Below are 27,531 nucleotides of genomic sequence, written 5' to 3' on the forward strand. Positions count from 1 at the left end.
TCTGTTTCTACATGTACAACAATAAATGATGGATATCTTTCGAGGTCTGAACTACTGCAGTTATGACAGGGTGGTACAACATATATTAAAATATTAGCTGTGGATATTTTTTCTGTATCCGTTCTCATTTTGTTTTTATTACCAAAAGGAACTTACTTTCTCAATACACTGCATATATGACTTTTGAATGGTTGCTTCCAACATACACTGGTGTCCAAAATTAAAGCACAAGCGAAAATTTTGCTAGGTTCTATTTAATTGCCCACAAAACAGTATACACACATGATAGTAAAGAATTCATAACGTAAACAACTACAACTTGCATAATGGTATACAAAAATGTTCTTTGTTTTTTTCCAACTAAACAGATTGGCACAAATAATCAGACTACTGGTTATGTGCTCAGTATGGGGTGTGAAAATATCTGGCAACAATACAGGCATGCTGTGAATGAAGTCCTCAATCTCATGTTGAGGCAATAATGCCCATTCCTCCTGAAGAGCCACTTGCAAGTCTTGGAGAGTTGTTAGTGAAAGTTGATGTGATGCAACCTGTCTCCCCATGCATCCCAGACATTTTCTATGGAAGTCAGATCGGGAGAATGAACAAGACCCGTCATGGGTCCAATATCTTCCATTTTCAAGAAAACAACAACCACCCCTGCTCTACGAAGTCGAGCATTAACGTCCATGAATGCAAAGTCTGGGACCACAGCACCTTGCAAAAACTGCACACAATGTCCCAAGATCTTGTCATGATACCTGACAACAGTTACACCTTGCCTATTCATCTGTAAAGATTCATGAAGAGGTGTTTGTGTGGTTAACATAATCCCTGCCAACACCAGTAGGGATCCTCCTCGATATTGGTCTCTATCCACAGTTTTTGGGTCATGAAATTGAGTTCCATATTCCCTTCAGATGCGAATCCATTGAGAATCACTCTCCAAACAATATTGGGGCTCATCTGTGAAAAGAACATTGGCCCCCTGTTCAACTGTCCAGGTGGCATGCTGACAACTTCACTCTAGATGTTTCCTTCCATGAAGACGCATCAGAGGTACACATACAGCAGGTCTCCGACAAGAAAGGCCACTCTGCCGAAGCCTTCTGTACACTGTTTGCCTCCATACAACACGTCCAGTCAATGCTGCAGGGTCAGATGCCAGTTGCCATGCAGTACTAAGGCGGTACCGTTTTGTCCTTAAAGCCAAATAATGGTCCTCTCTTCCTGAGTTCACAAATGGTCGGCTCTTTCCTGGTCTTTGGGATACAGTTTCAGTGTCTATAAACTGTTGCCACATCAAAGAAACAACAGAACTATTCATGTAAGCCACTGGGCCACATCAATTTGTGACTGTCATGCTTCTATTCTTCCTATGGCCTTCCACCACAGGCAGTCTGGTAGGAGTCTCCTCCATGCCATACTACACTGTCTGTGACTGTGAACACAGTAATTGTGGATGAAAGACTGCCCAGTAAACACTATCATGTTTGATAGATGCCTGATGTCATCGTTGATGTGGTGGTCTGCTGACTGGAATGCCACCTTCTGTGCAGAACACAATTGTACAGACATATGTTCACAGTTTGTATGATTATATCATGAATTACACACAGAACAGGGAAACAGCAGTTTCTTGCTTTAATTTTGGACACTAGTGAAGATGGACAGCTCTCCAGTACTTAGGCGGTACTGTTGTGTCCTTACAGCCAAATAATTGTCCTCTCTTTCTGAGTTCACAAATATTCGGCTCTTTCCTGGTCTTTGGGATACAGTTTCAGTGTCTATAAACTGTTGTCATGTCAAAGAAACAACAAAACTATTCATGTAAGCCACTGGGCCACATCAATTTGTGACTGTCCTGCTTCTATTCTTCCTATGGCCTTCCACCACATGCAGTCTGGTAGGAGTCTTCTCCATGCCATACTACACTGTCTGTGACTGTGAACACAGTAATTGTGGATGAAAGACTGCCCAGTAAACACTATCATGTTTGATAGATGCCTGACGTCATCGTTGATGTGGTTGTCTGTTCACCGGAATGCCACCTTCTGTGCAGAACACAACTGTAGGAACAAGCTGTCTTGTTGCAAGTTACAGGTTGTCAATCTCAGCAAATACAGGCTGGTCCTGAACTACATTTAAAATGCTATAAAGTGCACATAACTGTGCAAAGTGCATAGAAAATATTTGACAAATTACACTGGTGTCCAAAATTAAAGCAACAAACCACTGTTCCTCTGTCCTGTGTCCGATTCACGATGTAATCTTACAAACTGTCAACAAATGTCTGTACTATTGTGTTCTGCACGGAAGATGGCACCCAATCAACGGACAACAATGCCAACGATGACATCAGGTCACCTATCAAAGATGGTAGTGTTTGCCAGGTAGTCCTACATCCTCAATCGCTGTGTACACAGTCACAGACAATGCAGTATGGCACAGAGAAGATGTCTACCAGACTCCCTGAGGTGGTGGGCCATAGAAAGAATGGAAGCAGGATAGTGGCAAACTTAAGTGGCCTAATGGCTTAATGTGAATCATTCAGCTGTTTCTCGGATGTGGCGACAGTTTGTAGAGACCAAAACTGTATCCCAAAGACAAGAGCAGGCCAAACACATGTGACATCAGAAAGAAAGAACCATTATTTAGCTGTAGGGGCATGACGGTACCACCTTAATGTTGCACAGCAGCTGTCATATAACCTGGCAGCATCTACTGGAAGTGTTGTATCAAGACAAACGGTGTACAGAAGGCTTCGGCAGAGTGACCTTTCTTGTTGGAGACCTGCTATATGTGTACCTCCGATGAGTCTTCATAGAAGGGAATGTCTAGAGTGGAGTCGTCAACATGTCACCTGGATGGTCGAACAGTGGACCAATGTTCATTTTGCAGATGAGTCCCGAATTGGCTTGGAGTGTGATTCTCAATGGAATCGCATTTGGAGGGAATGTGGAATACTATTTTGCGACCCAAAAATTGCCGAAAGAGACTCATATCAAATAGGTCCCTGATTGTGCGGGCAGGAATTATGGCGAACACTCGAACATCTCTTCATGAAATTGTACGGGTGACTCAGCATGGTTTAACTACTGTCAGGTATTGTGATAAGATCTTGAGACCTCATGAGTGGTTGTTGCAAGGGACTGAAGGACCAGACTTTGTATTGATGAACGATAATGCTTGATCTCATAGAGCCCACACATTCCTACAACTGGTTAATGTGCTCAGTACAGAGTACAACTACCTCTGGCAGCAATACAGGTCTGACGAGGATGGGGCATACTGTGAATGATGTCATCAATCTCATGTTGAAGCAATAACGCTCATTCTTCCTGCAGATCTGTTCACAAGTCTTGGAGAGTGGTTTATGGATGCTGACATGTTGCAGCCTGTCTCCCTAGTGCATCCCACACATGTTCTGAAGGATTCAAATTGGGAGAACAAACAGGTCATGCCATGTGTGCACTACTTGCTCTCCCGATTTGAATCCCTCAGAACATGTCTGGGATGCACTAGGGAGTTGGGCTGCAAGATGTCAACATCCATCAACCACTCTCCAAGACTTGTGAGCAGATCTGCAGGAAGAATAAATGTTATTGTCTCAGCATGAGATCAATGACATCATTCACAGCACGCACCTTTGTCATCATACCTCTATTCCTGCCAGATGTGGTCAGACTCTGTACCAAGCACATTAACCAGTTGTGGAAATATGTGGGCAAATCCGTTAAGTTGGAGAAAATGAATAACATTTTTCTCTACCATTATGTATGTTGCAGTTATTTACATTCTGCATTCTTCACATTGTTTCTACTTTACTATCAAGTGAGTATATTGTTTTATGGAAAAATAAACACAATCTTACAAAATTTCTATTTGTTTCTTTAAGTTTGGACACTAGTGTATATCATATTGTAACTCAGAAGAACATTAACCACTCTTGACCACAAACTCCTCAAATGTTTTTACTGACAGCCTCATGACATAGAAGAAGAATTATGTATATAATATTTGCTTTAATACGAGCTAGTATAATGCAAACAGTTGTGAATATCACCCACACATTAAGAAAGGTAGGTCACACTAAGTGAAGAGAGTGTTGCATGTAAATTTCTGTATGCACTTCTATGTGCATCTGCAGAAAGTTACTTATTAGTTGACATCTGTCGCTTGTCACTACAATGTTGCCACATCAGCTACTGCAATATGCAAACACAGTGGGGTCACTTCACTAATGCTGAAACGCTGTTATGTGTGGTGCAGTGCAGTGCTAAGAGGGGGAGCCGTCAGGTATGACAGGAACATGAGATTCTCTGTTGCCAGATGATTTTAGTGACCAATGACTTAAATGTGACAGAAAACGCATTTTGTAACCCTGAATTTACACTCGTTTCCTAACCTAACCACAACCTTGTGATGTGCAATGTATCCGAGGAAATGAGGGTCAACAACCTGCAGCTGAACTGTTAACCACACTTGTTTACTTAATGGCTGTTAAAGCTGACCTCTGAAAGCAAACTCAAGACAGAAAAATTTCAGCTTCAGTACTAAATGGAAACTGTAATTTCTTGCATTCAGTGGTTACCTGAAACTATACTCACAATGGCTACATGACCTGATGTGATATGATGTGATACCAGCTGATCAACCGATGAACATTCCTGAAGGGTACTCAATTACATCTGACAGGCAACATGCAAGGGGGGGGGGGGGGGGGAGAAGAGGTGGAAACAAAAGTAAGAGGCAAATAAAAATGTTGAAATTGATGCTAAAATGGATTAAAAATTACAAAAAAAAACAAATTTAGATCAGTTAATTGAATAAAAATAATAAAAGTACTTTTGATAATGATTTAAGAGGTAAAAAAAAATACCTTGTAAGATTTGAACCCAAGATATTCTGCGACACGATTGTTGTACGAGGGTAACCCCAAAAGTAAGGTCTCCTATATTTTTATAAGTACAGAACTCTGTCTGTGTGGCAGTTGGTCACACTGTTATGAAGAGTGCTTCATGCGCTGTGTGTAAACATGCGCACACCGCACTGAGGCGCTCAGTCTTGGCTTGGCAGCCGTTGAGAATGGAGCGCCCATTGGAGGTCACCGCCAAGTGAGTATTGTGTGAAGTTATTCAGTTTTTGAATGCAAAGGGCACTGTGCCAATTGAAATCCATTGCCCATTGACAGAAGTGTATGGTGAGTCATGCATGGATGTCAAAAATGTTCATAAGTGGCTTGGGAGAGTTTGCAGCTGGTCGGACCGAAATTCACCAAGAACAAAGGAGTGAGAGACTGTCAATTTCTGAGGAGACAGTGTCGAAGGTTGAGCAAAGCATGTGCGAAGATCGGTGGATCACCCTGGTTGATCTCTGCACATTGGTTCCTGAGGTTTCCATAAGCACCGCTCACAGAACTTTAACGGAAACATTGAACTACCGGAAGGTAGTGTGCAAGATAGGTGCCACGCAGGCTGACTGAGGACCACATGCGGCAATGTGTTGATGCTTCCCGCACATTTCTTCATCCCACACATTTCTTCACCACCTTGCACCCGAACAGGACAACTTCCTGGACTCAACTGTCACGGGCGACAAAACCTGGGCATACTACTTTACACCCGAGACCAAGAAACAATCACGAGAGAGGCGGCATCCTTCTTTGCCAAAGCTGTGGAAATTCAAACATAGTCTGCCGGTAAATTCATGACAACAGTTTTTTGGGATCAGAAAGGGGTATTGTGGGTCGACTTTATGCCCACTGGCACCACAATTAATGCTGACAGGTACTGTGAGACTCTGAAAAAACTCAAATGGACAATTCAGAACCGGAGAAGAGCAATGTTGAGCAAGGGCGTACATATTCTACATGAGGACTCTCGCCCACACATCGCTCCGTAAACCATTGCTCTCTGCAACAGTTTCAGTGGAACATACTCACCCACCCACCCTATAGTTCTGACTTGGTGCCCAGTGACTATCACCTGTTCCCTAGGTTAAAAGAACATTTGGCCGGAAAGTGATTCATCTCCGATGATGAGGTGAAAGAAGAGGTTCATAACTTTCTGAACAGCATGGCAGCGAGCTGGTATGACATGGGCATACAAAAACTGCCAAAGCGACTAAAAAAATGCATCCACAAAAATGGTGATTATGTGAAAAAATAGCTAAATGTTCAAGCTGTAAACTGATGTAAACCACTGTAGAAATAAACAGGTCTATGTACATATAAAAAAAAATAGGAGACTTTATTTTTGGAATTACCCTCATAACTTACCCATTACGCTACACCACCACCTGTCATGACAGCATTTTATTTATTCCCCTATAGAACCAGTTGAGACAACGATTTATTGCCTGCAATAAGCTCATTCTCACGCAATGTCAAAATGCAAAATAAAAATCAAAATCCAAACAACAAGAACAAAGAAAGTTGGCAAGGAACTGGAAATGAACTGATCATTTGTTGTGGTAGTTTGGCAACAGTGAACAGTTCAGGCGTGACACTGAGCCTTCTGATTGGAGGAAACCAGCTCCAATGCATGAAGTGTTAACAAGCTAGTAATCTTAATCAGACTATAGTGTGTGTGATAGATTGTTCGTAACATAGTGTTACATTATAGTTATGTTTTATGAGTGGTAACATGTATTACTTCTTTAAAGGTAATAAAGTACAGAAGAAACATTCATAAAGTTGCTCTTTCAACGCAAGTGGCTGTCAGTACAAACCATAAAAATCTCAATTGTCAAGGTATTGCTACTGGTCCTACAAGTTATGGGACAACATATTTAAAATAATGTATTCTATATCTTTTTACATAGGGAACCACTACATAACATTAGTACCTACAATTCATGATCCCTGTTCTGTTCTGATGTTCTATACTGTGTAATGGGTTAGTTTGGGTAAATGCCAATCACACCTTAATTCTTTCATGTTAACCAGCACACACACACTGAGATAGCAAAAAACATCTTGTAATGCTGTGCAAAAAGCGTATGATGACTCAAATAAGCATTCTCCTCTATCCTTAAATGACAGATCTTCTTCGTTACAGATATAAGTCTTGTCAATAGCAAGGTCGTCAGACATAGGTCACTATCCTGATGGACACAAATGTGAGAAGATGTTGTGCTTGTCTTTTTAGAACAAGCATTCTAGCACCTGCATAGCGCTACTTCACGAAGTTGCAGAAAACTTAAGGATGGCTGCACCAGAGCTTAAGATCAATTCCAATCAAATACAAGTCTAACATCTTAATTACAGTTCCACCTTATTTGGCAGTTTCAGATCTGTGTTGCATGGACAACAAAGTCCAACAGTGAAAGCTAATAACAGTCTGTGAGAAGCAACACAACACAAGTAGAATGTCTGACTGGTAAATAGGTCAACATTCATGTAAAACCACAATGGATATCCAGCACAAAATCAAAGAAAGAACATTTGCAAAGCAATGTTGAAGAATGGACATAAAAGTAACCAATGTCTTACACTAAAAAAATAAGTAAAACAATAAGTAAATAATCAAAAAAACAGGCAGACAATAATTAGATTAAATTACACAAATTTCTCATGATTTTTTAGATACAGCAGATTGTAAAACATAGTCATCAAAATGGGGAATGAAGACAACAAACAGAGAACACTATGAATCACCTTGATTACATCTGCAACACAAAGTACCATACGCTTGCCTGGCGCATCATCGTGCTCCACGATTCTCCTTAAAGCAGATCGCTGACACCTATCGATTTCACGGTCATAACGATACTTCAGTTGCAGAAGCAGCACACGAGGAGTCAGATATCTAAAACATTTTTGTACACTACATAAATAAAAAATAGTTGACTAAATATTGTTAGTAAAGACTTAAATGAGAAACATTCAAGTCCTAGTAAGTATATGGTGATCAAAACAGCTAGAAAAAAAAAATCATTTACCAAGCAGAATCATAAACATATAACACATCTGACAGCAGAGAGGTAAGGGTTGAAGGAAAGGTGATTAATGTGGCAACAGCAACAAACACTGTGCGAACCACCAGCAACAAACACACAGCTGGCACAAGCACAGAGCATTTGATTGTTGATTTCCACTGGACTTGTCCTGCTGTGTTACTCCTGGCCTGTGGCCCAGAGTGACTTTCCTTATTAATTTCTAATTAATCTCATTTCTTCACAGCCTTTCCATTAGTTTGCCAGGTAGAGATATTTCATTTTACAAAAGCATGTAGTTTTACGAGTGCTGCTAGTTGAAAAGTAGATTATTGTAGAGTCCATATTTTGTTCAAGCTCCACTTTTCTGAAAATTAACTATTTTCCTTCTTAAGCCTCACATTATCTATTGGTTGCTTTTCAGTAACACATATTCATATCATACATTTTGTATGTACTATTAGTAAACTTTAGAATACAGATAACATATCGTAATTAAAAAAGCAGAACTAATCATGTCAAAACATTTCATAGTACTGTAGCATGCAGTGGAAAATTGTATCCAAAAATAGTAACTAAATTTCACATTTTATTAATATAAGATCGCCTTTATGTATACCATTTTTGGTTCGAACCAAAAAAGCAAAGACAAGTTACAAATTTCATATGACATAACCAATGAGTCATAGTGTCTCAAACAATTTTCAATGCTCTAAAAAGGTTCGCTCCTACAAATGACAGAACTTAAGTGATTTAATAACAATAATGGCACACAAAGATTGTCTTACAGGAACAATTACGGTTATTTAACACACCTTCTACAGGTGGTGTGGTGATCAATGTGTCCATGACTAATGTCAATATGTATTTTACAGTAACAACTTTTGTAAACTCAATTATAATGAAATTGCTGTTATTTCATGATACATCTTTGTATTTTCAATAATTTCATAACCATTATTGGTTAACCCAAAAGTGTGCGGCTGTGGCTGCAGCAGTTATAAAGCTATGTACGTCAAAATTGTTTATGCACTGTATTTGAATATTTAATTTAGTTATTTTCAATCGTTCACCCAAATATTAGCAGTGTGTTTACGTTCTTCGGCGTGTAGTTGCAGCTGCAGTGGTTTTCAAGTTAAGTTCTGACGAAGTTGTTTGTGCACTGTTATACAGTTATTAAAATTAGTAGTTTTCAACGGTGACTCATGCTGTTTGTGGTGAAATAATGGTTTAATAAACTTTTGGAAACTTCTGCTCACTGTGTTTTTTAGAGTTTTCAGTGCATTGAAGTCATTTAATAAATTTCGTGTGGTAGTTTTCAGCTGACACTTCTTATTTTTTCTAGTGAAATATGTCAGTAAAAGTTTCATGCACTGTTTTATCTTCACTGAGTGTTCCAGTGCTGCTTGAATTTTTTGTTTTAGCTAATAAATTGTGAGAAGTTTTGTTGGTATTGTTATTAGTTGTTGTTTAGTAATAGTAATAAAAGTTGTTGCTTTCTTAGAAGAGAGAGAGAATTTCAAGACCACTATTGTTAGTTTTATAAATAGTTCTACTGGTGTAACTGTACTTAGGTAATGTAGACATTTAGTTCTTTTCAATAACTGTAAAATTTTACTGTAAGTGGGAAGTGTGGGCTCTGTTGTAGGTTTGTGGGTAGTGGGTTACGGTGTGGGATTTGTTCAAAGTATTTTCATTTGGGGGAATGCAGTAGGGAAGCCAGCGAGCATTCAAGTGAGATCCTCTCTGGGAATGCAGAATCTGCAGTAGAAATAAGTTGACAGAGGAGCAGGAGCATAAGATCTGTGCCCTTCAGGTGCAGTTACAATACAAAAAGGAGAAACTAGATAGGTTGAGGAGGGTGAAGGATGCCGGGGAATGGGAACCGGCAGTTGGAAAGATGGCACCTGTTGTTGTTGTGGTCTTCAGTCCTGAGACTGGTTTGATGCAGCTCTCCATGCTACTCTATCCTGTGCAAGCTTCTTCATCTCCCAGTACTTACTGCAACCCACATCCTTCTGAATCTGCGAAGTATATTCATTTCTTGGTCTCCATCTACAATTTTTACCCTCCACGCTGCCCTCCAATACTAAATTGGTGATCCCTTGATGCCTCAGAACATGTCCTACCAACCGATCCCTTCTTCTAGTCAAGTTGTGCCACAAGCTCCTCTTCTCCCCAATTCTATTCAATACCTCCTCATTAGTTATTTGATCAACCCATCTAATCTTCAGCATTCTTCTGTAGCACCACATTTCGAAAGCTTCTATTCTCTTCTTGTCCAAACTATTTATCGTCCATCGCACCTAGGAGGTGGTATTCAGAGCGTTTTATTTTGTGTATATGCATTAGATTTGTCTAACTATCAGAGTTGAGTGGAGAGGAGCCTCTTGCAGCTGTAGGTGTAGGAAACACGCAGCAGTCCTCGTTAGGAGGCTGAAGTCAGTTGCAAAGTCTAACAGAAAGAAAGAGGTTCTGCTGCTAGGTAGTTTCCATGGCAGAGGTGTGGCCCAGTAGTTGCAGGAAGTGTTTTAGAGGGAGTAACAGATCGCCAGTTTTGTGAAGCCTAGTGCATGGTTGGCTCAGGTGATTGACAGCATAAAGGAGTTATGCAGGAATTTTATGAGAGGATCAGGTAGTGACTGTGAGTGGAGCAGGGAATATTATTTAAGTTGTGACCTGGAACAGATAGCTACTCAAACTGGTGGCACTAATGTGCATTTCGTGCAACTGTTCCAGCATCATGATCAGCCTGATCTTAATGCGGCTGTTAAGCATGGAGAAGGTGCTGATGACAGAGGGCATGGGTCACATTCCAGTGGTGCCAGTAGAGTTTATCAATAGATCGGGTTTCACTAGGCATGGCCTGCACCTCAATATGTATGGGAAGGGGAGGATGGCAAAACTTACAGGCGACAGTGCAGTGGGTGGTGGTTGTGGTTGTGGTGATGGTGGTGGTGAGGCCATTCATGGAAAAATTCCTGTGGTATTTGGTGTTAGAGCGGCACCATTTTTTACATTGAAGTCAGCTGATAAGTATACCTGCTTAAAGGAAGCCCCTCTAAGGAATCACCTTCAGAGGTCAGGTATCCACATAGAGAGGAATTAGCATATTTCATCAAAATATAAGAGGTTTTAGATATAATGTTAGTGAACTGCTTATAGATATTGACTCTGACATTACTGGTATATCAGAGCACCACTTAAATAATTTGACAATTCAGAGGCTTCCTATACCAGGATATGGATTAGCTGGCTGTTTTTTTTTTTTATTTTATATAAAGAGTATTACATTTGAGTCCATAGACACATCACGGCACTGCACTGAACAGATATTTGAATGTTGTGCAGGGGCAGCTGAATTTAGTGAAACTAAACTTCTCTTTTTTTTTTTTAATAGGTCCCCTTACTCTGTCTTCAGAGTATTTCTGCTCAAGCTAGAGAGGGTTCTTGGTTTGCTTTACACGAAGTACCAGAAATTAGTTATATGTGGTGACTCCAATATTAATTTTGTATATGATTGAGAAAGAAAAAGGATATTGTTAGATCTCCTAAACTCATATTATCTGATGCAGACTGTGTTTTTTCCAACTAGGGTGCAGAGGAACAGCAGCACAGCCATAGACAATATTTTTATTCATTGTTCATTATTAGATGGACATTCTGATAGTAAAAGGGTGAATGGCCTTTCAGACCACGATGCACAAATTTTAACACTAAAGGCTGTTGTACTCAAACGGATGTCAAATATAATTACAAACTACATAGGAAAGCTAATCCAATGGCAGTAAAGAGTTTTCTAAGCCTTGTTAAGGAACAAGAGTGGCAGAATGTTTCTACAGCCAATAACATAGATGACAAATATAATGCTTCCCTTAACACATTTCTGATGCTCTTTTGGGAGTTGCTTTTCAGTATAACATTCTAAGTGGGGTATCCCAGCAGTAAAAGGCAGCCTGGGTGGCTGACTAATGGGATAAGGAAATCATGTAGAACAAAGAGGGAATTAAATCAAAATGTCAGAAGTAGTCACAATCAAGCTACAGCAGCCCATTAAAAACAGTAATGTAAGGTTCTTAAACATGTTATTAGAAAGGCAAAGAGTATATGGTATGCAAATAGAATAGTAGTCAATTCACAGGATAAAATTAAAACAACACGGTCAGTTGTGAAGAAAGTGTCTAGTCAGCAGCACAAGGTAGAAGATAAAAAGTCAGTTTGTAGTAAAAATATTTGTTGCTGTTGTTGTTGTTGTTGTTGTTGTTGCGGTCTTCAGTCCAGAGGCTGGTTTGATGCAGCTCTCCATGCTACTCTATCCCGTGCAAGCTTCTTCATCTCCCAGTACCTACTGCAACCTACATCCTTCTGAATCTGTTAAGTGTATTCATCTCTTGGTCTCCCTCTACAATTTTTACCCTCTGCACTGCCCTCCAATACTAAATTGGTGATCTCTTGATGCCTCAGAATATGTCCTACCAACCAATCCCTTCTTCTACCCAAGTTGTTGCACAAATGTCTTTTCTCCCCAATTCTATTCAATACCTCCTCATTAGTTACGTGATCTACCCATCTAATCTTCTGCATTCTTTTGTAGCACCACATTTCAAAACCTTCTACTCTCTTCTTGTCCAAACTAGTTATCGTTCATGTTTCACTTCCATACATGGCTACACTCCATACAAATACTTTCAGAAACGACTTCCTGACACTTAAATCTATACTCGATGTTAACAAATTTCTCTTCTTCAGAAACGCTTTCCTTGCCATTGCCAGTCTACATTTTATATCCTCTCTACTTCGACCATCATCAGTTATGTTGCTCCCCAAATAGCAAAACTCCTTTACTACTTTAAGTGTCTCATTTCCTAATCTAATTCCCTCAGCATCACCAGAGTTAATTCGACTACATTCCATTATCCTCGTTTTGCTTTTGTTGATGTTCATCTTATATATGCCTCTCAAGACACTGTCCATTCCGTTCAGCTGCTCTTCCAAGTCCTTTGCTGTCTCTGACAGAATTACACTGTCATCGGCGAACCTCAAAGTTTTTATTTCTTCTCCGTTACTGCTTGCTCAATATACAGATTGAATAACATTGAGGGGAGGCTACAATTCTGTCTCACTCCCTTCCCAACCACTGCTTCCTTTTCACGTCTCTTGACTCTTATTACTGCCATCAGGTTTCTGTCCAAATTGTAAATAGCCTTTCACTCCCTTTAGAATTTGAAAGAGAGTATTCCAGTCAACATTGTCAAAAGCTTTCTCTAAGTCTACAAATGCTAGAAACATAGGTTTGCCTTTCCTTAATCTATTTTCTAAGATAGTCTATTTTCTAAGATAATTCGTAGGGTCAGTATTGCCTCACGTGTTCCAACATTTCTATGGATCCAAACTGATCTTCCCCGAGGTCGGCTTCTACCAGTTTTTCGATTCGTCTGTAAAGAATTCATGTTAGTATTTTGCAGCAGTGGCTTATTAAACTGATAGTTTGAAAATTTTCACATCTGTCAACACCGGCTTTCTTTGGGATTTATGCTACTGATAAGTCAGATATATGTACAGTATTTAACAATCATTTCTTGAGCATTACTTGTGAGTTAAATAAAAACATAGTTTCTACAGAGAATCATATAACTCTCTTAGCAAATGCCTTTCTGAGACTGATGTCTGAAATACTCCTCTGTGATACTGACAATGGGGAGATTGAGTCAATAATTAAATCACTGAAGGATAAGGACTCTTATGGATATGATGGAGTGTCTAGCAGAATACTAAAGTACTGTGCTGCACATGTTAGCCCTGTACTTAGCCATATTTGTAACTTTTCCTTTAGGAATGCTCAGTTTCCTGAATGTTTAAAGTACTCAGTAGTAAAGCCACTTTATAAAAAAGGAGAAAGAGATAATGTAGACAATTTTGACCTACTTCTATGCCATCAATGTTTGCTAAAGTTATTGAAAAGGCTGTGTATGTAAGGATAATTGATCATTTTATATCGCATAATTTGCTATCAAATTTACAATTCGGCTTTAAAAGTCATTTAACAACTGAAAATGATATATTCGCTTTTCTCTGTGAGGTACTGGATGGGTTAAACAAAAGGATTAGAACGCTAGGCACATTTTTTTATTTAACTAAAATGTTTGATTGTGTTGATCACACAATACTGCTCCATAAGTTGGACCATTATGGAACACTGGGAGTAGCTCACAATTGGTTCACCTCTTAATTTAACAACAGACAGCAAAAACGTCATTATTCACATTGTTGTGAATGGCTGTGATGCGAGGTCTGAGTGGAGTACGGTCAAATGGGGGCTGCCCCAGGGATCAGTGTTGGGGCCACTCTCGTTCCTTATTAACGTAAATGATATGCCCTCTAGTATTATGGGTAACACTAAAATATTTTTGTTTGCTGATGACACTAGCTTAGTCGTAAAGGATGTTGTTTGCAATACTGGCCCGGTTTCAAATAGTGCAGTTCATGACATAAGTCCATGGCTTTTAGAAAATAAACTAACACTAAATCACAATAAGACTCAGTTTTTACAGTTTCTAACACACAATTCAACTAAACCAGACGTTCTAATTATACAGAATGGACATATGATTAGTGAAACTGAACAGTTCAAATTTCTGTGTGTCCAGATAGATAGTAAACTGTCATGGAAAGCCCATGTTTAGGATCTTGTTCAAAGACTTAATGTTGCCATTTTTACTATTCGAACGATATCTGAAGTAAGTGATTGTTCAACACAAAAATTAGGCTACTTTGCTTATTTTCATATGGTATTATGTTTTGGAGTAACTGTTCCCATTCTAAAAGGATATTGTTGGCTCAGAAATAGGCGGTTCGGGCAATAAGTGGTGTAAGTTCGCGAACCTCTTGTCGACCCCTGTTCACTAGTCTGGGTATTTTGACATTGCCCTATCAATATATATATTTTCTTTATGGTTGTTTCTTGTTAACAACATCAGTTTATTCTCAAGAATTAGCAGCTTTCATTCAGTTAATACTCGGCAGAAATCCAATCTGCATTTGCATCACTCTTCCTTAACTCTTGTGCAGAATGGTGTTCAGTATACTGTTGCATCCATTTTCAATAAGCTACCACAAGAATTCAAAAATCTTTGAAGTAATCCATGCACTTTCAAATCGAAACTGAAGAGTTTCCTCATGGGTCAATCCTTCTATTCTGTTGAGGAGTTCCTTGAAAAAATTAAGTTAATTCTTATGTTACGGTGTTGATTGCTTTTACTTAAACATATGGCTTGACTTTTCTGGGTTCATAAACATTTTATTTAATCTGTTATTACTTTTACCCTGTAATTTCATGTACTGACACATTCCATGACCTAGGAGATTTGCTCCTCAGTTTGGTCGTATGGAACAAGACGTGGAAATAAATAAATGTAAAGGTTGTGGAGCTGACGTGCACAGGAGCCTCGCGTAGAGCAGTTCACAAAATTTGTTCATAAATACTTATTCCGAGGTCAATAAGCTACATGTTTGTTTACTGGAAGCAAGTCAAAGAAAAGCTCCAACTTTCTGGCCTCAGAAAGGCCAGTTGGGACTGACGGACCACTGTCTCAACCTCCGCCAATGGTAACCTTTGGATGTACTATGGAGGGGTGTGGGGTCAGGGCACTGCTCTCCGAGTTGTTATTGGCTTTACATACTTCAGAGCTGGTACTTCTCACGCAAGTAGCTCTACAACTGGCATTACGGGGGTGAGTGGACCCCATTCCAGTCCTTCCACCAAGGAAAAATCTCAGAAATTTAACCTGGGTCCTCCACTTGGCAGTCAGCTGTGCTGACCACTTAGCTAAGGGCAGCAGATGTTTATTGGAAGACTAAGCACTAAAAAGCATGAAGGTCCATCAGAAATTTTGATGGAATTCATTTGCAGGGGGGAAAACAAATGGTTCACAGTGAAATAAATCTGTCAGTTTCACTGCTTGAACTTCAGACATCAACAATGATGGAGCTTTCAATTTTCATTTCATATTTTCAGACACAATTTCTTAAGAAACAAGCATTTTATTCAGTTTCAGTCAAACTATGAATTTCTGTATGAACATTATTGATTGCAACTGGAATTTGTCATCCTCACCAATCACTATCACAGGGAAGGGGAGCTAGATATGAAGCTCCCACTGAAGGACTCTCGAACGATGAAAATACAAATACTTGTACTATTAGAATATTTAATGTAGAATAAGGTGTAATTAGGTGAATGAGGAACACTAACTTCACTGAACAAAGGTTTATTCAGAACTTGCGCATACATGAGCACGGAGGGAACTGCCTCTGGCCAGAACACATACGGTATATATACAGTTACAAAACATTCCAGTACAATGAGTCTTGACATTTGTGGATACTTTTAGAATGTACGCAAACCGAATATATAAATTAAAAATTTAACGGTTCAGGTGAGTATTGAACTCATGACCCTCCACACAACAGTCTAGTATCACAACCACTACACCACATCTTCTTCTGCGACAATACTGACAACAGTCAACACCTTCTTCAGTTTACATACTTGCATTTCTTGATGTTGCATGAGATAACGTTTTTGGGTAACTTATGTACCGTATTTACTCGAATCTAAGTCGCACTTTTTTTCCAGTTTTTGTAATCCAAAAAGCCGCCTGCGGCTTAGAATCAAGTGCAAAGTAACCGGAAGTTCTGTAAAATGTTGGTAGGTGCTGCCACAATTAACTTCAGGCCGTCGAATATATGTAGCGCTACAGAGGCTTGCTTTGCAGGCACAAAGATAAATACTGGCCCCAAAACCAGTAAATAAATTAAGGTGGAAGACGAGATTTTTCTCTGCAACGCGTTTCGACCACTGCATTTTCATACATTATCCAATGAAGTAAATACAAATTCCGTATTGTTCATCTTCGAATGTAGCAGCCTTTCAATGTACTACAAAAATCCGACTGGCAAGACTGTTTGGGATGTTTGTCAATATCGCCAACTCTATGTTCTGAATTTTTTCCTACTTGTGACAAGAGATGGTTGCTAATAGGAACTTTTATGAATTGTGAATCACATGCAGTATTCTCTTCACCATTAGAATATACGAATATAAACATTTTGCCATGTATTGTTTCGCGTTTGCTGCTGCGGTTGCGACAGCTATTTTTGCCCATACACTACCTCATATGGAGACAAACCAGTATTTGTATGGATTTTTGCATTATATGCGCAGACAATATGCTTCAAATACTCGTCCCACTGATAGTGATGAGAATTCAGATAAAAACTCAGCATATTCCCAATTGTTCTGTGTACCCGTTCTGACCTTCTGTTGGCCTGTGGATGCAATGTGCTCGTCCTCAACTTCTTTACGTTCAACAATTTACACAGTTCCTTCATTAAATCTGACATGAAGTTAGTACCTTGGTCATTAATTATTGTCTCCGGTACACCAAACTTCAAAATCCAGTTGTTACTAATGCTTGTGCGACCATTGCTGCCTGTTGATTTGGCATAGCCAGCATCTCCACATACCTTGAAAAATGGGTTATTATTCTCAGAATGAATCTGTTCCCTGATGGTGTTCGCCTGAAAGGCCCTAAGACATCAGTCCTCAACACAGAGAATGGACATGTTGCTTCCGGCAATCGTTATAGCTGTATCTGTTTCCGATCTACTTTCCTACCTCTCCACCAACACCTCTCCACCACTCTCCTATTCATCGCTCTACACCCTCCATGACCAGATAAGATGTGATCATGTGCTTCCTATAAAACCCCATCCCTCAGCTTCCCTGCAACTACTGCCCTTGGTCCTAACTTCGTTTCCCTGCACAGAAGACCATGGAACATATTAAATTGTGGCTGTGTCCGATACAATTTACAATAGTTATCCACGCGCTGTAATTCTTGCCATATCAGTAGGTCATAACCTATGACTTCTACTTTTGCCACCTTTCTAGCCAGCTTCTTCCCAGGCTTGTGCACCACCTTGTAGTCAAATTCACTAAGCCTCACCACCCATCTAGCGAGTCTAGTGGACAGATTCTTCAACCCCAACAACCGCTTCAACACAGCATGATATGTCAACAGGGGCAGATGTGGACTCTGACCACAATCTATGGGCTATGAACTGTAGATTAAAACTGAAGAAACTGCAAAAAGGTGTGAATTTAAGGAGATGGGACCTGCATAAACTGACTAAACCAGAGGTTGTACAGAGTTTCAGGGAGAGCATAAGGGAACAACTGACAGGAATGGGGGAAAGAAATACAGTAGAAGAAGAATGGGTAGCTTTGAGGGATGAAGTAGTGAAGGCAGCAGATGATCAAGTAGGTAAAAAGATGAGGGCTAGTAGAAATCCTTGGGTAACAGAAGAAATATTGAATTTAATTGATGAAAGGAGAAAATATAAAAATACAGTAAATGAAGCACGCAATAAGGAATACAAACGTCTCAAAAATGAGATCGACACAAAGTGCAAAATGGCTAAGCAGGGACAGCTAGAGGACAAATGTAAGGATGTAGAGGCTTATCTCACTAGGGGTAAAATAGATACTGCCTACAGGAAAACTAAAGAGCCTTTGGAGAAAGGAGAAGCACTTGCATGTATATCAAGAGCTCAGATAAAACCCAGTTCTAAGCAAAGAAGGGAAAGCAGAAAGGTGGAAGGAGTATATAGAGGGTCTATACAAGGCTAATGTACTTGGGGACAATATTATGGAAACGGAAGAGGATGTAGATCAATATGAAATGGAAGATATGATACTGCGTGAAGAGTTTGACAGAGCACTGAAAGACCTGAGTCGAAAAAAGGGCCCGGGAGTAGATAACATTCCATTACAACTACTGACAGCCTTGGGAGAGCCAGTCCTGACAAAAGTCTACCACCATCTGGTGAGCAAGATGTATGAGACAGGGGAAATACCCTCAGACTTCAAGAAGAATATAATAATTCCAATCCCAAAGAAAGCAGGGGTTGAGAGATGTGAAAATTACTGAACAATCAGTTTAATAAGTCACAGTTGCAAAATACTAACACGAATTCTTTACAGACAAATGGAAAAACTGGTAGAAGCCGACCTCTGGGGAGATCAGTTTGGATTCCGTAGAAATGTTGGAACACATTAGGTAATACTGACTCTACTACTTATCTTAGAAAATAGATTAAGGAAAGGCAAACCTACATTTCGAGAATTTGTAGACTTAGAGAAAGTTTTTGACAATGTTGACTGGAATACTCTCTTTCAAATTTTAAAGGTGGCAGAGGTAAAATACAGGGAGCAAAAGGCTATTCACAATTTGTACTGAAAGCAGATGACAGTCACATGAGTCGAGGGGTATGAAAGGGAAGCAGTGCTTGGGAAGGGAGTGAGACTGGGTTGTAGCCTCTCCCCAATTTTATTCAATCCATGTATTGAGCAAGCAGTAAAGGAAACAAAAGAAAACTTTGGAGTAGGAATTGAAATCCATGGAGAAGAAATAAAAACTTTGAGGTTCACCCATGACATTGTAATTCTGCCAGAGACAGCAAAGGACTTGGAAGAGCAGTTGAATGGAATGGACAGTATCTTGAAAGGAGGATATAAGATGATCATCAACAAAAGCAAAATGAGGATAATGGAATGTAGTCGAATTAACTCTGGTGATGCTGAGGGAATTAGATTAGGAAATGAGACACAAATTAGTAAAGGAGTTTTGCTATTTGGGGAGCAAAATAACTGACGATGGTCTAAGTAGAGAGGATATAAAATGTAGACTGGCAATGGCAAGGAAAGCATTTCTGAAGAAGAGAAATTTGTTAACATCGGGTATAGATTTAAGTGTCAGGAAGTCGTTTCTGAAAGTATTTGTATGGAGTGTAGCCATGTATGAAAATGAAACATGGACAGTAAAAAGTTTAGACAAGAAGAGAATAGAAGCTTTTGAAATGTGGTGCTACAGAAGAATACTGAAGATCAGATGGGTAGATCACATAACTAATGAGGAGGTATTGAATAGAATTGGGGAGAAGAGGAGTTTGTGGCACAACTTGACTAGAAGAAGGGATCGGTTGGTAGGGCATATTCTGAGGCATCAAGGGATCACCAACTTAGTATTGGAGGGCAGCATGGAGGGTAAAAATCATAGAGGGAGACCAAGAGATGAATACACTAAACTGATTCAGAAGGATGTAGGTTGCAGCAGGTACTGGGAGATGAAGAAGATTGCACAGGATAGAGTAGCATGGAGAGATGCATCAAACCAGTCTCTGGACTGAAGACAACAACAACAACAACAACAACTACAACAACAACAACAATACAAAATGACACTTCTCCAGGCTCAACGTCAAATGAGCTGCACTCTTAACCTCATACAGACTTCCCTTAACCGCTGTCTATGTTGCTCCATACTACTTGAAAATACTATAATGTCATCCAAATAGACAAGACACTGCTGAGGTTTCAAACACCTCAATGCATTGTCTGGTCACCTCTGAATAGTTGCTGGAGCGTTTTTCAAACCGAATGGCATTCTGATGTACCGGTAATTGCCTCCAGGAGTAGGGAACACAGTTTTGGATGATCCTCTGGCGCCACCTCTAACTGATGATTACCACTCGTCAAATCCATCGTAGAAAAGTACTGGCACTGTTGTAAGTGATCCAAACTCTCCAATATGTTTGGAATGATGTATGCGTCCATTATTGTCTTCTTATTGAGGTATCGGTAGTCCAAAAAGAACCTGTGTTTCTTAGTTCCATCCAGAGATTTTTTAGGCACAATGACAATGCCCGGTCCCAAGCAACTATTACTATGCTCTATAATACCGTCCACAAGCTGTTGATCTACGAAATCCTCCACAATCGGCTACAAATACCTCTGTATTCTGTATGGTTTACGGTAAACAGGTGCTTCATTTCCTGTTGGTATCCTATGATGAGCTAATGGAGTTGCTGGCAATGGCCCTTGTGGAAAAAACAAATCCTTAAATTCCCACAATAATTCTTCCGTATGTTTTCTCTTCTTTTCAAATGCTTGATTTTGTCATGAAATGCAGTTCTATCGGCAGTTAGTGGTTGATCACTTTGCCTACCTCATGAACACCAGTCTACATCATCTGGCACATCCAAATTTGCTACTAAAACTTCTTTTCTCAAATTTGTGCCTACAGCACTAAAATTATCCACATTCACAGGAACTACTCACCCGTCGTTCACCTCTTGTACACGTACAATACTATGTTTCACAAAACAACCCAATGGATCCAAAACTTCATTATCCTCCAATGGTTCAATAACAAATACTGTACCCACAGGTAGATTTGACTCCACACTTACCCAAAGCGACTTCCCGGAGCCACCACACACACACACACACACACACACACACACACACACACACACACACACGCGAGAGAGAGAGAGAGAGAGAGAGAGAGAGAGAGAGAGTTAAGCTTTAATGCTAATGTATGCAGTTCAATTGGTTTGCTCATTGTGTAGAACGCCCCTTGCGACAGCTCTACACCGACAACAGTTTCCCCTAGCTGAAATAACATTCCACCAAGTTCCACAGTTTGTTGTCCAAGGTCAATTTTGACATGATGTTGACACAAGAAATCTACTCCTAGGATCACGTCGTAGCCCTCGCTTACCCTTGGTACTACCTCCATTCATGCATCAAATCGGACTTTCCCTATGCTAAAGTCAACTGTCACTGACCCCAAAGCTGTAACATCCTTATCTCCCACTCCATGCAACCTATAACAAGTCCCGTACGACCACATTTATAACATTTTATACCCGATGTTAACACTGTTTGTCTATCACGAACCCTCATTGCCACATCTATTTCCTCACATTGGATTGCCAGGTGAATGGCCGAATACAAATTTTTCGGAGTCCCTTCACGCACTTTTGGCAATATATGCATCAGTAACCCCTCAACAATACGTCAAGTGCCCTTTGCTCGGCTTCCTGCAACTGAACACCATTCGCTTCATCACTCTGACCCAACTCATAAGTGTACTCGTTAATTTCTCTTATTCTGTCTGCAAATTTCTCTACCGTCTCCTCCTGTCTCTTCGTCATTGTACTCAACCTCTCCCTAAAGTACCGAGCGCTATTCTGTTTCTTGTATCTTTGTAAAAGCTCCTCCTTCAACTGCTTGAACTGTCCTGCCTTCCTTAAGGCCTCACAACACCTTACATATGTCTTCGCTTCGCCCGTCAATGTAATCTTGGCTAATTGTAACAACTGTTCATCAGACCAACCATTCATCACAGCTGAAGTGTCCAAGTCCTCCACAAACGAACCCACATTCTCAGATGCCTTGCCAGAAAATGGAATAATCAAACTCGCAGCAGCTGGATCAATCTCCTGTTGCGGCACCCTAGGCAAAAACAACTGATCCGATGCGGTTTCCCACTCACTTCTAGATGTTAATTCACATCTCAACTGCATATTGTCTGCTGTCAATTGTGCTACCTTTTCCAACAAAATCCGTACCGCTTCTGGTTCCGACACACCTTGCGTCCTTGACTCTGCCATTGTGTTGCTTTCATTCCCAGTTAGTCCCAAAACAAAACATTTAAGTACAAGAATAATCTGACTTCCTACAGCTCCCTATCATCATACTCAGTATCATCATACACCCATAATAAAGTAATCAAATGCCATGAAGAACAACATCTTACTGCCCCAAACACATTAATACTTATTCTGTCAAAAAAGAAAATAATACGCCTACGCAAAACACCTAAAATGGCCTCCCAGGGGGGGCGAGGGGGGGAGAGGGAAGAAGAAGAAGAAGAAGAAGAAGAAAGAGAGAGAGAGAGAGAGAGAGAGAGAGAGATCCAACACTCAAAACAAAAAACTGGTCAACAATCGCCACATTTTGTGACTGTAACACAGGCGGTGGACTCGAACGTCATAATGTACAGACTACGACCACTATTCTGACACCAAATTTAGTAGCAACTTCTGACACCGAATGTAACAACACCAAATGCAGCAGGAAGAGGTAGAAGGCATCGTATTAAGACTCGTCCGAGTTTCCCAAGTGATTTATAATTTCCAGCTACAGTGCCCCCGGTCCTCTTGGTCTGCGTCACTGGGTCTTGCAATCCTGAGGACACCACTCCACTGTCTGCAAAATGGCTTGGCACGGAATGGCTGCCTCAGCAATCCGTGCTGCGAACTCCTGTGTGTCGGCCTTGTATGGCCATGGAGTTGTGGCGATGTCAGGATGCGTCTGCAGTCGACTCAGCAGTCTCTGTCCCTGTTGTCTTAATGCCGCTCACAGGAAGCCATAGAGCGGCCCGCTGCATGCTTCTTCGCCATCGTGGTCAGGTTCATGGCGACAACAAGTGCCTGCGATCTGACAGCCAAATCTGCGGCCCTTGCCTCGGGATGCCTCCAGTGTTTGTTGGGAGCCAACAAGACTTCCCGCGGTACCGAGCCATGGTGTGGCCCACCACTGGCTGGCTGCGGACCCTGCTTTGGCCTCAGAGGGTCAAACCAGTGACCTGCCGTAGATTGGAAAGCTGGCACCCCATTTACTGGTGCGTGTAGCTGGTGGTGTGACATGACCCGCCGTCTAGGAGAGCTGTCACACTTGAATGCTTTGTTAGTGAACCAGCAAGTATTTACATGCAGCTGTGCGCCTCTGTTTTGCTAAACGCGCCATTCCGCGTCACGTACTCATAACACTTAGGTTGGCCAGTGGACTCTTTCTCCTTGTGACTTGTGCCATGCAAACTGATGCGTGTATCTTTCCCAGCAGTTCTACGCCCCTATGGTCTCTATTTTACTTCGCAACTGCTGGTGAGCATAAGTCACTGTAAACAGGCCTGCACCTGGCTGTAACTTGCACGGTCAGAAATATTACATCAAAACTGACCTTTCCTATCCCAAATGGTAGTGCCGCTATAACAGTAAGAAAATTCAAGAAATTAGAGACAATACTGAGGCTTACTGACTATCCTTCTTCACATGTGCCATTCTCATGTGGAACAGGGTAGGGGGTTCAGTTAGTGGTACCAGAAGTGTGGTATCATAGTCAGTTGATACAACTTGGGGGCAATTGTTCAGGCTCAGAGGTTGCCATTGGAAGTTCTGTGGTTATCTAACAGTGGAAGAGACAGTGACCAGCGCAGTCCAACCACTAGCTGCACAAATGCCACATCCTCTGAGCCGAGGTATCACTGGAAGTGCTATGGGTCACTACGATAAAGAGAGCACCTGACTGCAGATTGTGCTCAGTTCTGGAGTGGCAGACGAGTTCTTGCTAAATTGTTGTGTAGCTCCAGTCTAGATCACTCTAGGGTTGACGTAATGTAGTTGAAACTTTCTTTACATAAGTAATACTTCATGACTGATCTCGAGACTTACATTTTTATCTCCATTGTGGACAGTCGAAGTGTTTGACTTCTCACAGCTCTGTCAAGGAATTGTACCTGCAATTCACCATGGAGTCATTAATTGAAGTTATGAATAATATAATAATTTCTCAGAGCTTGTGTTCTCTCATTCCTTTTATTCTGCCTCATAACCCATGCACCCTCCTGATGGGACACAAGTACTTTGGCAACGTGATCACCTGGTCATTTCATTGGTGATGCAGATTGTGGGAGGTCCCGTTCATTACTGAGCGAGGATTGTGGCAGAGTCAGTTTTACAATAAATATGCAGTTACATTTGTGAGAGACCTTTAGTGCATTTACCCCAAGCACAGCATAATTCAGGTTTATTTCAGATCCAGTGCCATGCCTAACAATTGTTACAGTGCACTATTTTTAAGTGTTTCCTTTTCACAGAGTCCTGATAGAGGTGTGATTGTGTTGTAGTTTGTTTTCACTGCTGCACTTGTCACTTTCTATTTTAGTGTGTTGTCTTTTTTCCTCATGTATTTGCTAAGGTATTTAAGGTTGGGACAGCTTTGTTACATTTTGCTTAGTGAACTGTGGCCACACAAGAAATGTCAGTAACACATGTTGTTCAGTTTCAGGCACAGCAGATACAGCAACTGATGGAAGGCATGACCAATTTACTGGAATTTCAAACTAAGACGTTGTCATCACTTGCTGCCACTCCAGCACATATTGCAGCAATCAACACCTACATGTGCCTCATAGTTCAGGCAGTTTAAGGCACAGAACGAAGAAAAGGCACAGTATATAGCACAGCTGCAAGCACACTTTGCTGTGGGTCACATCCAAGGTATGCATTGGCATGCACATTTTTTGTCAACAGTAGGAGCGGACATTTATTGCCTGTGATGTAACTGATTTCCAACAACCCGACCTGAAAGTGTTTCATATCAAGAGTTGCTACCCTTGATAGATATTTTGATGGACAAATTAACCTAGTGGCAGCTAGTTTGAAGTTTTTCAGACTATGAAGAAAGCCCAATCATTGACCATTGGGCCAGGAGGGACTCCCAGACAGAAAAGATGACTGCTAGCTGCCATGCCTGTATGGAGCATCAAGATGCACCACCCCAGAAATTCTGTGAATGTTCTAAACCTACCACCCGAGGATAGAGGCTACACATCGATTATGCTGGTCCATTTTGGAACATTCAATGGTTAATAGTAGTTGATGCATTTAGCAGATTCCTATTTGTTGTACAAGTGTAGTCAAACAACTGCTTCTCAAACTGTCAAAGTGCTGACATCAGTTTTTTGTATGGCGGGTCTTCCTGAAGTAACTGTCTCTGACAATGGACCACAGTTCGTGTCAAGTGAAATCACCACTTTTGTGATGCCTACATGGTACGTTTTGTATGCACTAAGCAGCGCACAAACAGACTTCATGCTTCCCATGGTCAGGAACAGGCTCTCCAAACATTCTTAGCATTCTCTTGTTCCCAGCGAGGGACAGCCAACACCTGTGGAGATGCTCCATGATCGATGCCATAGAAATTTGCTTCACCTACTGCATCCACCTCAGTGCTCAGTCAATTACCACATACTCTGTACAAAATTAACAATGTCATTTCACCCCCCCCCCCCCCCCAAGCATGTTCAGCACCTGCAGGAGATGGGAATGCAGCACCATTATTAACATTCTGAGTTGTTCTCTTTTTGACATTCCTGGTCCTTTGCGTGTGCACAGTCAGCATTAAACCAAATATGTGCATGTTGGTTGTGTGGTCCTGCCTCAGATCTTGCAGCCACTGCTGTCCGCATCTCCCTTTGATTCAGCACCGCCAGTGCTGGTTATGGAGCTAATGGAGATCAACACAACACTGCTGCTGCCCCATTAGCCAGACAGTTGGTCTGGTAACATTATCTTCACCAGCTAGGACTCTAGGCCTACTTACAATAGCAAAGAGAGAGAGAGAGAGAGAGAGAGAGAGAGAGAGAGAGAGAGAGAGAGAGAGAGAGAGAGAGAGAGAAATAGGTATTGCCATGTATAAGAAGTTAATGTTAATATGTGCAATAAAATATTTTTGTCAATATGGACCAACATGCTCCCTTACCTCTCTATTCATCATCACGTTCATTGTCATCACTAGCGGGACAACAACTGCTGTCATCATCATCTTCCCTTAGAGGGTGTTCCATCCAGATACCATATTTTTTGAAGAATTTTTCCACCAGTGGTAATGGAATGGAGTCCCACGCACTTTTCACCCACTCACAAATCTGGAACAAATACGGCCGTTTGATTTTTCCACTCGGTGTGAACTTGTGGTTTTCGTAAGCCATCCATTGCGTATATTGCTGTTTAAGTGCAGCTTTGAATGACTGATTTGTACATGCATCTAGTGGTTGTAGGATGGATGTTAGGCCTCCAGGGATAAGTGACCAATTCTGTTCCCCCTTTTGTAATTCATCTTGCACTTCCTTAGTTGTATGTCCGCAGAAGCCGTCCAGGACCAGCATGTTACATAAATTCAGTAACGCACCAGGACAATGTTGCCAAACATGTGTCACCCAATGACAAGGTCATTGTCCATCCACCCTTTTGGATTGCCTTTCACTTTTAGTTTCAGAGTAGTTTTCATTTTAAATATCACATACAGTGGTAGCTTTCGTCCATCGCCAGTTACGCACAACATCACTGTACAACTTTGCTTCTCACTGCCGCCAGTTCGTATCATGATGCTGGATTCTCCTTTCCTGTTCACGGTGTTGTTGAGCAGCATCTCAAAAGAGACTGGTGTTTGATCCGTATTACCAATTTGCAATAATATATAGGACTGTTTGCGTCACTGATTTATCACATGATGATGAAAATGCACTATTTTTTCCTCGCAATCGCCTGAAAGCCATTGAGCAATCATAGTTTTCCTCCAGAATCCTAATCCATTTTGGATGAAAAATCTTGATAGCCAACCCTAGCTAGATTTGAAAATGGTAATGCCTAGTTCTTTGGCTAAAGCGAATGATTTAAGCTGGCACATTTCATTCATCAGCACACATACATGTTGTCGCATATCGCCTACATAATTGCAGAGCCCTTTTTTCGAGGTCTGGATGCTTTGCTTTTTGGCCACGAAATGCTTGGCAATTACTGTTAGTTTCTTGAAGCTGCGTTTTGTTTTTTTGCTAGTCATGAATACAGCTCTCACTCACATCGTACTTTCTTCCTGCTGCACGGTTTCCAATGTTCTTG

General features: G+C 40.8%; 1 protein-coding gene across 1 annotated transcript in view; it reads right to left on the minus strand.

Moving 5' to 3' along the window:
* Nucleotides 1-27,531, minus strand: part of LOC126267011 (breast cancer type 2 susceptibility protein homolog) — a 222,346-nt gene that overhangs the window by 83,875 nt on the left and 110,940 nt on the right. The window contains exon 8 of the mRNA XM_049971781.1: nucleotides 7,661-7,811. Within this exon, the coding sequence (XP_049827738.1) occupies nucleotides 7,661-7,811 (151 nt within the window). The remainder of the gene's footprint in view (nucleotides 1-7,660; nucleotides 7,812-27,531) is intronic.

Source organism: Schistocerca gregaria, chromosome 4, assembly GCF_023897955.1.
Source record: "Schistocerca gregaria isolate iqSchGreg1 chromosome 4, iqSchGreg1.2, whole genome shotgun sequence".
NCBI classification, from domain to species: Eukaryota; Metazoa; Arthropoda; class Insecta; order Orthoptera; family Acrididae; genus Schistocerca; species Schistocerca gregaria.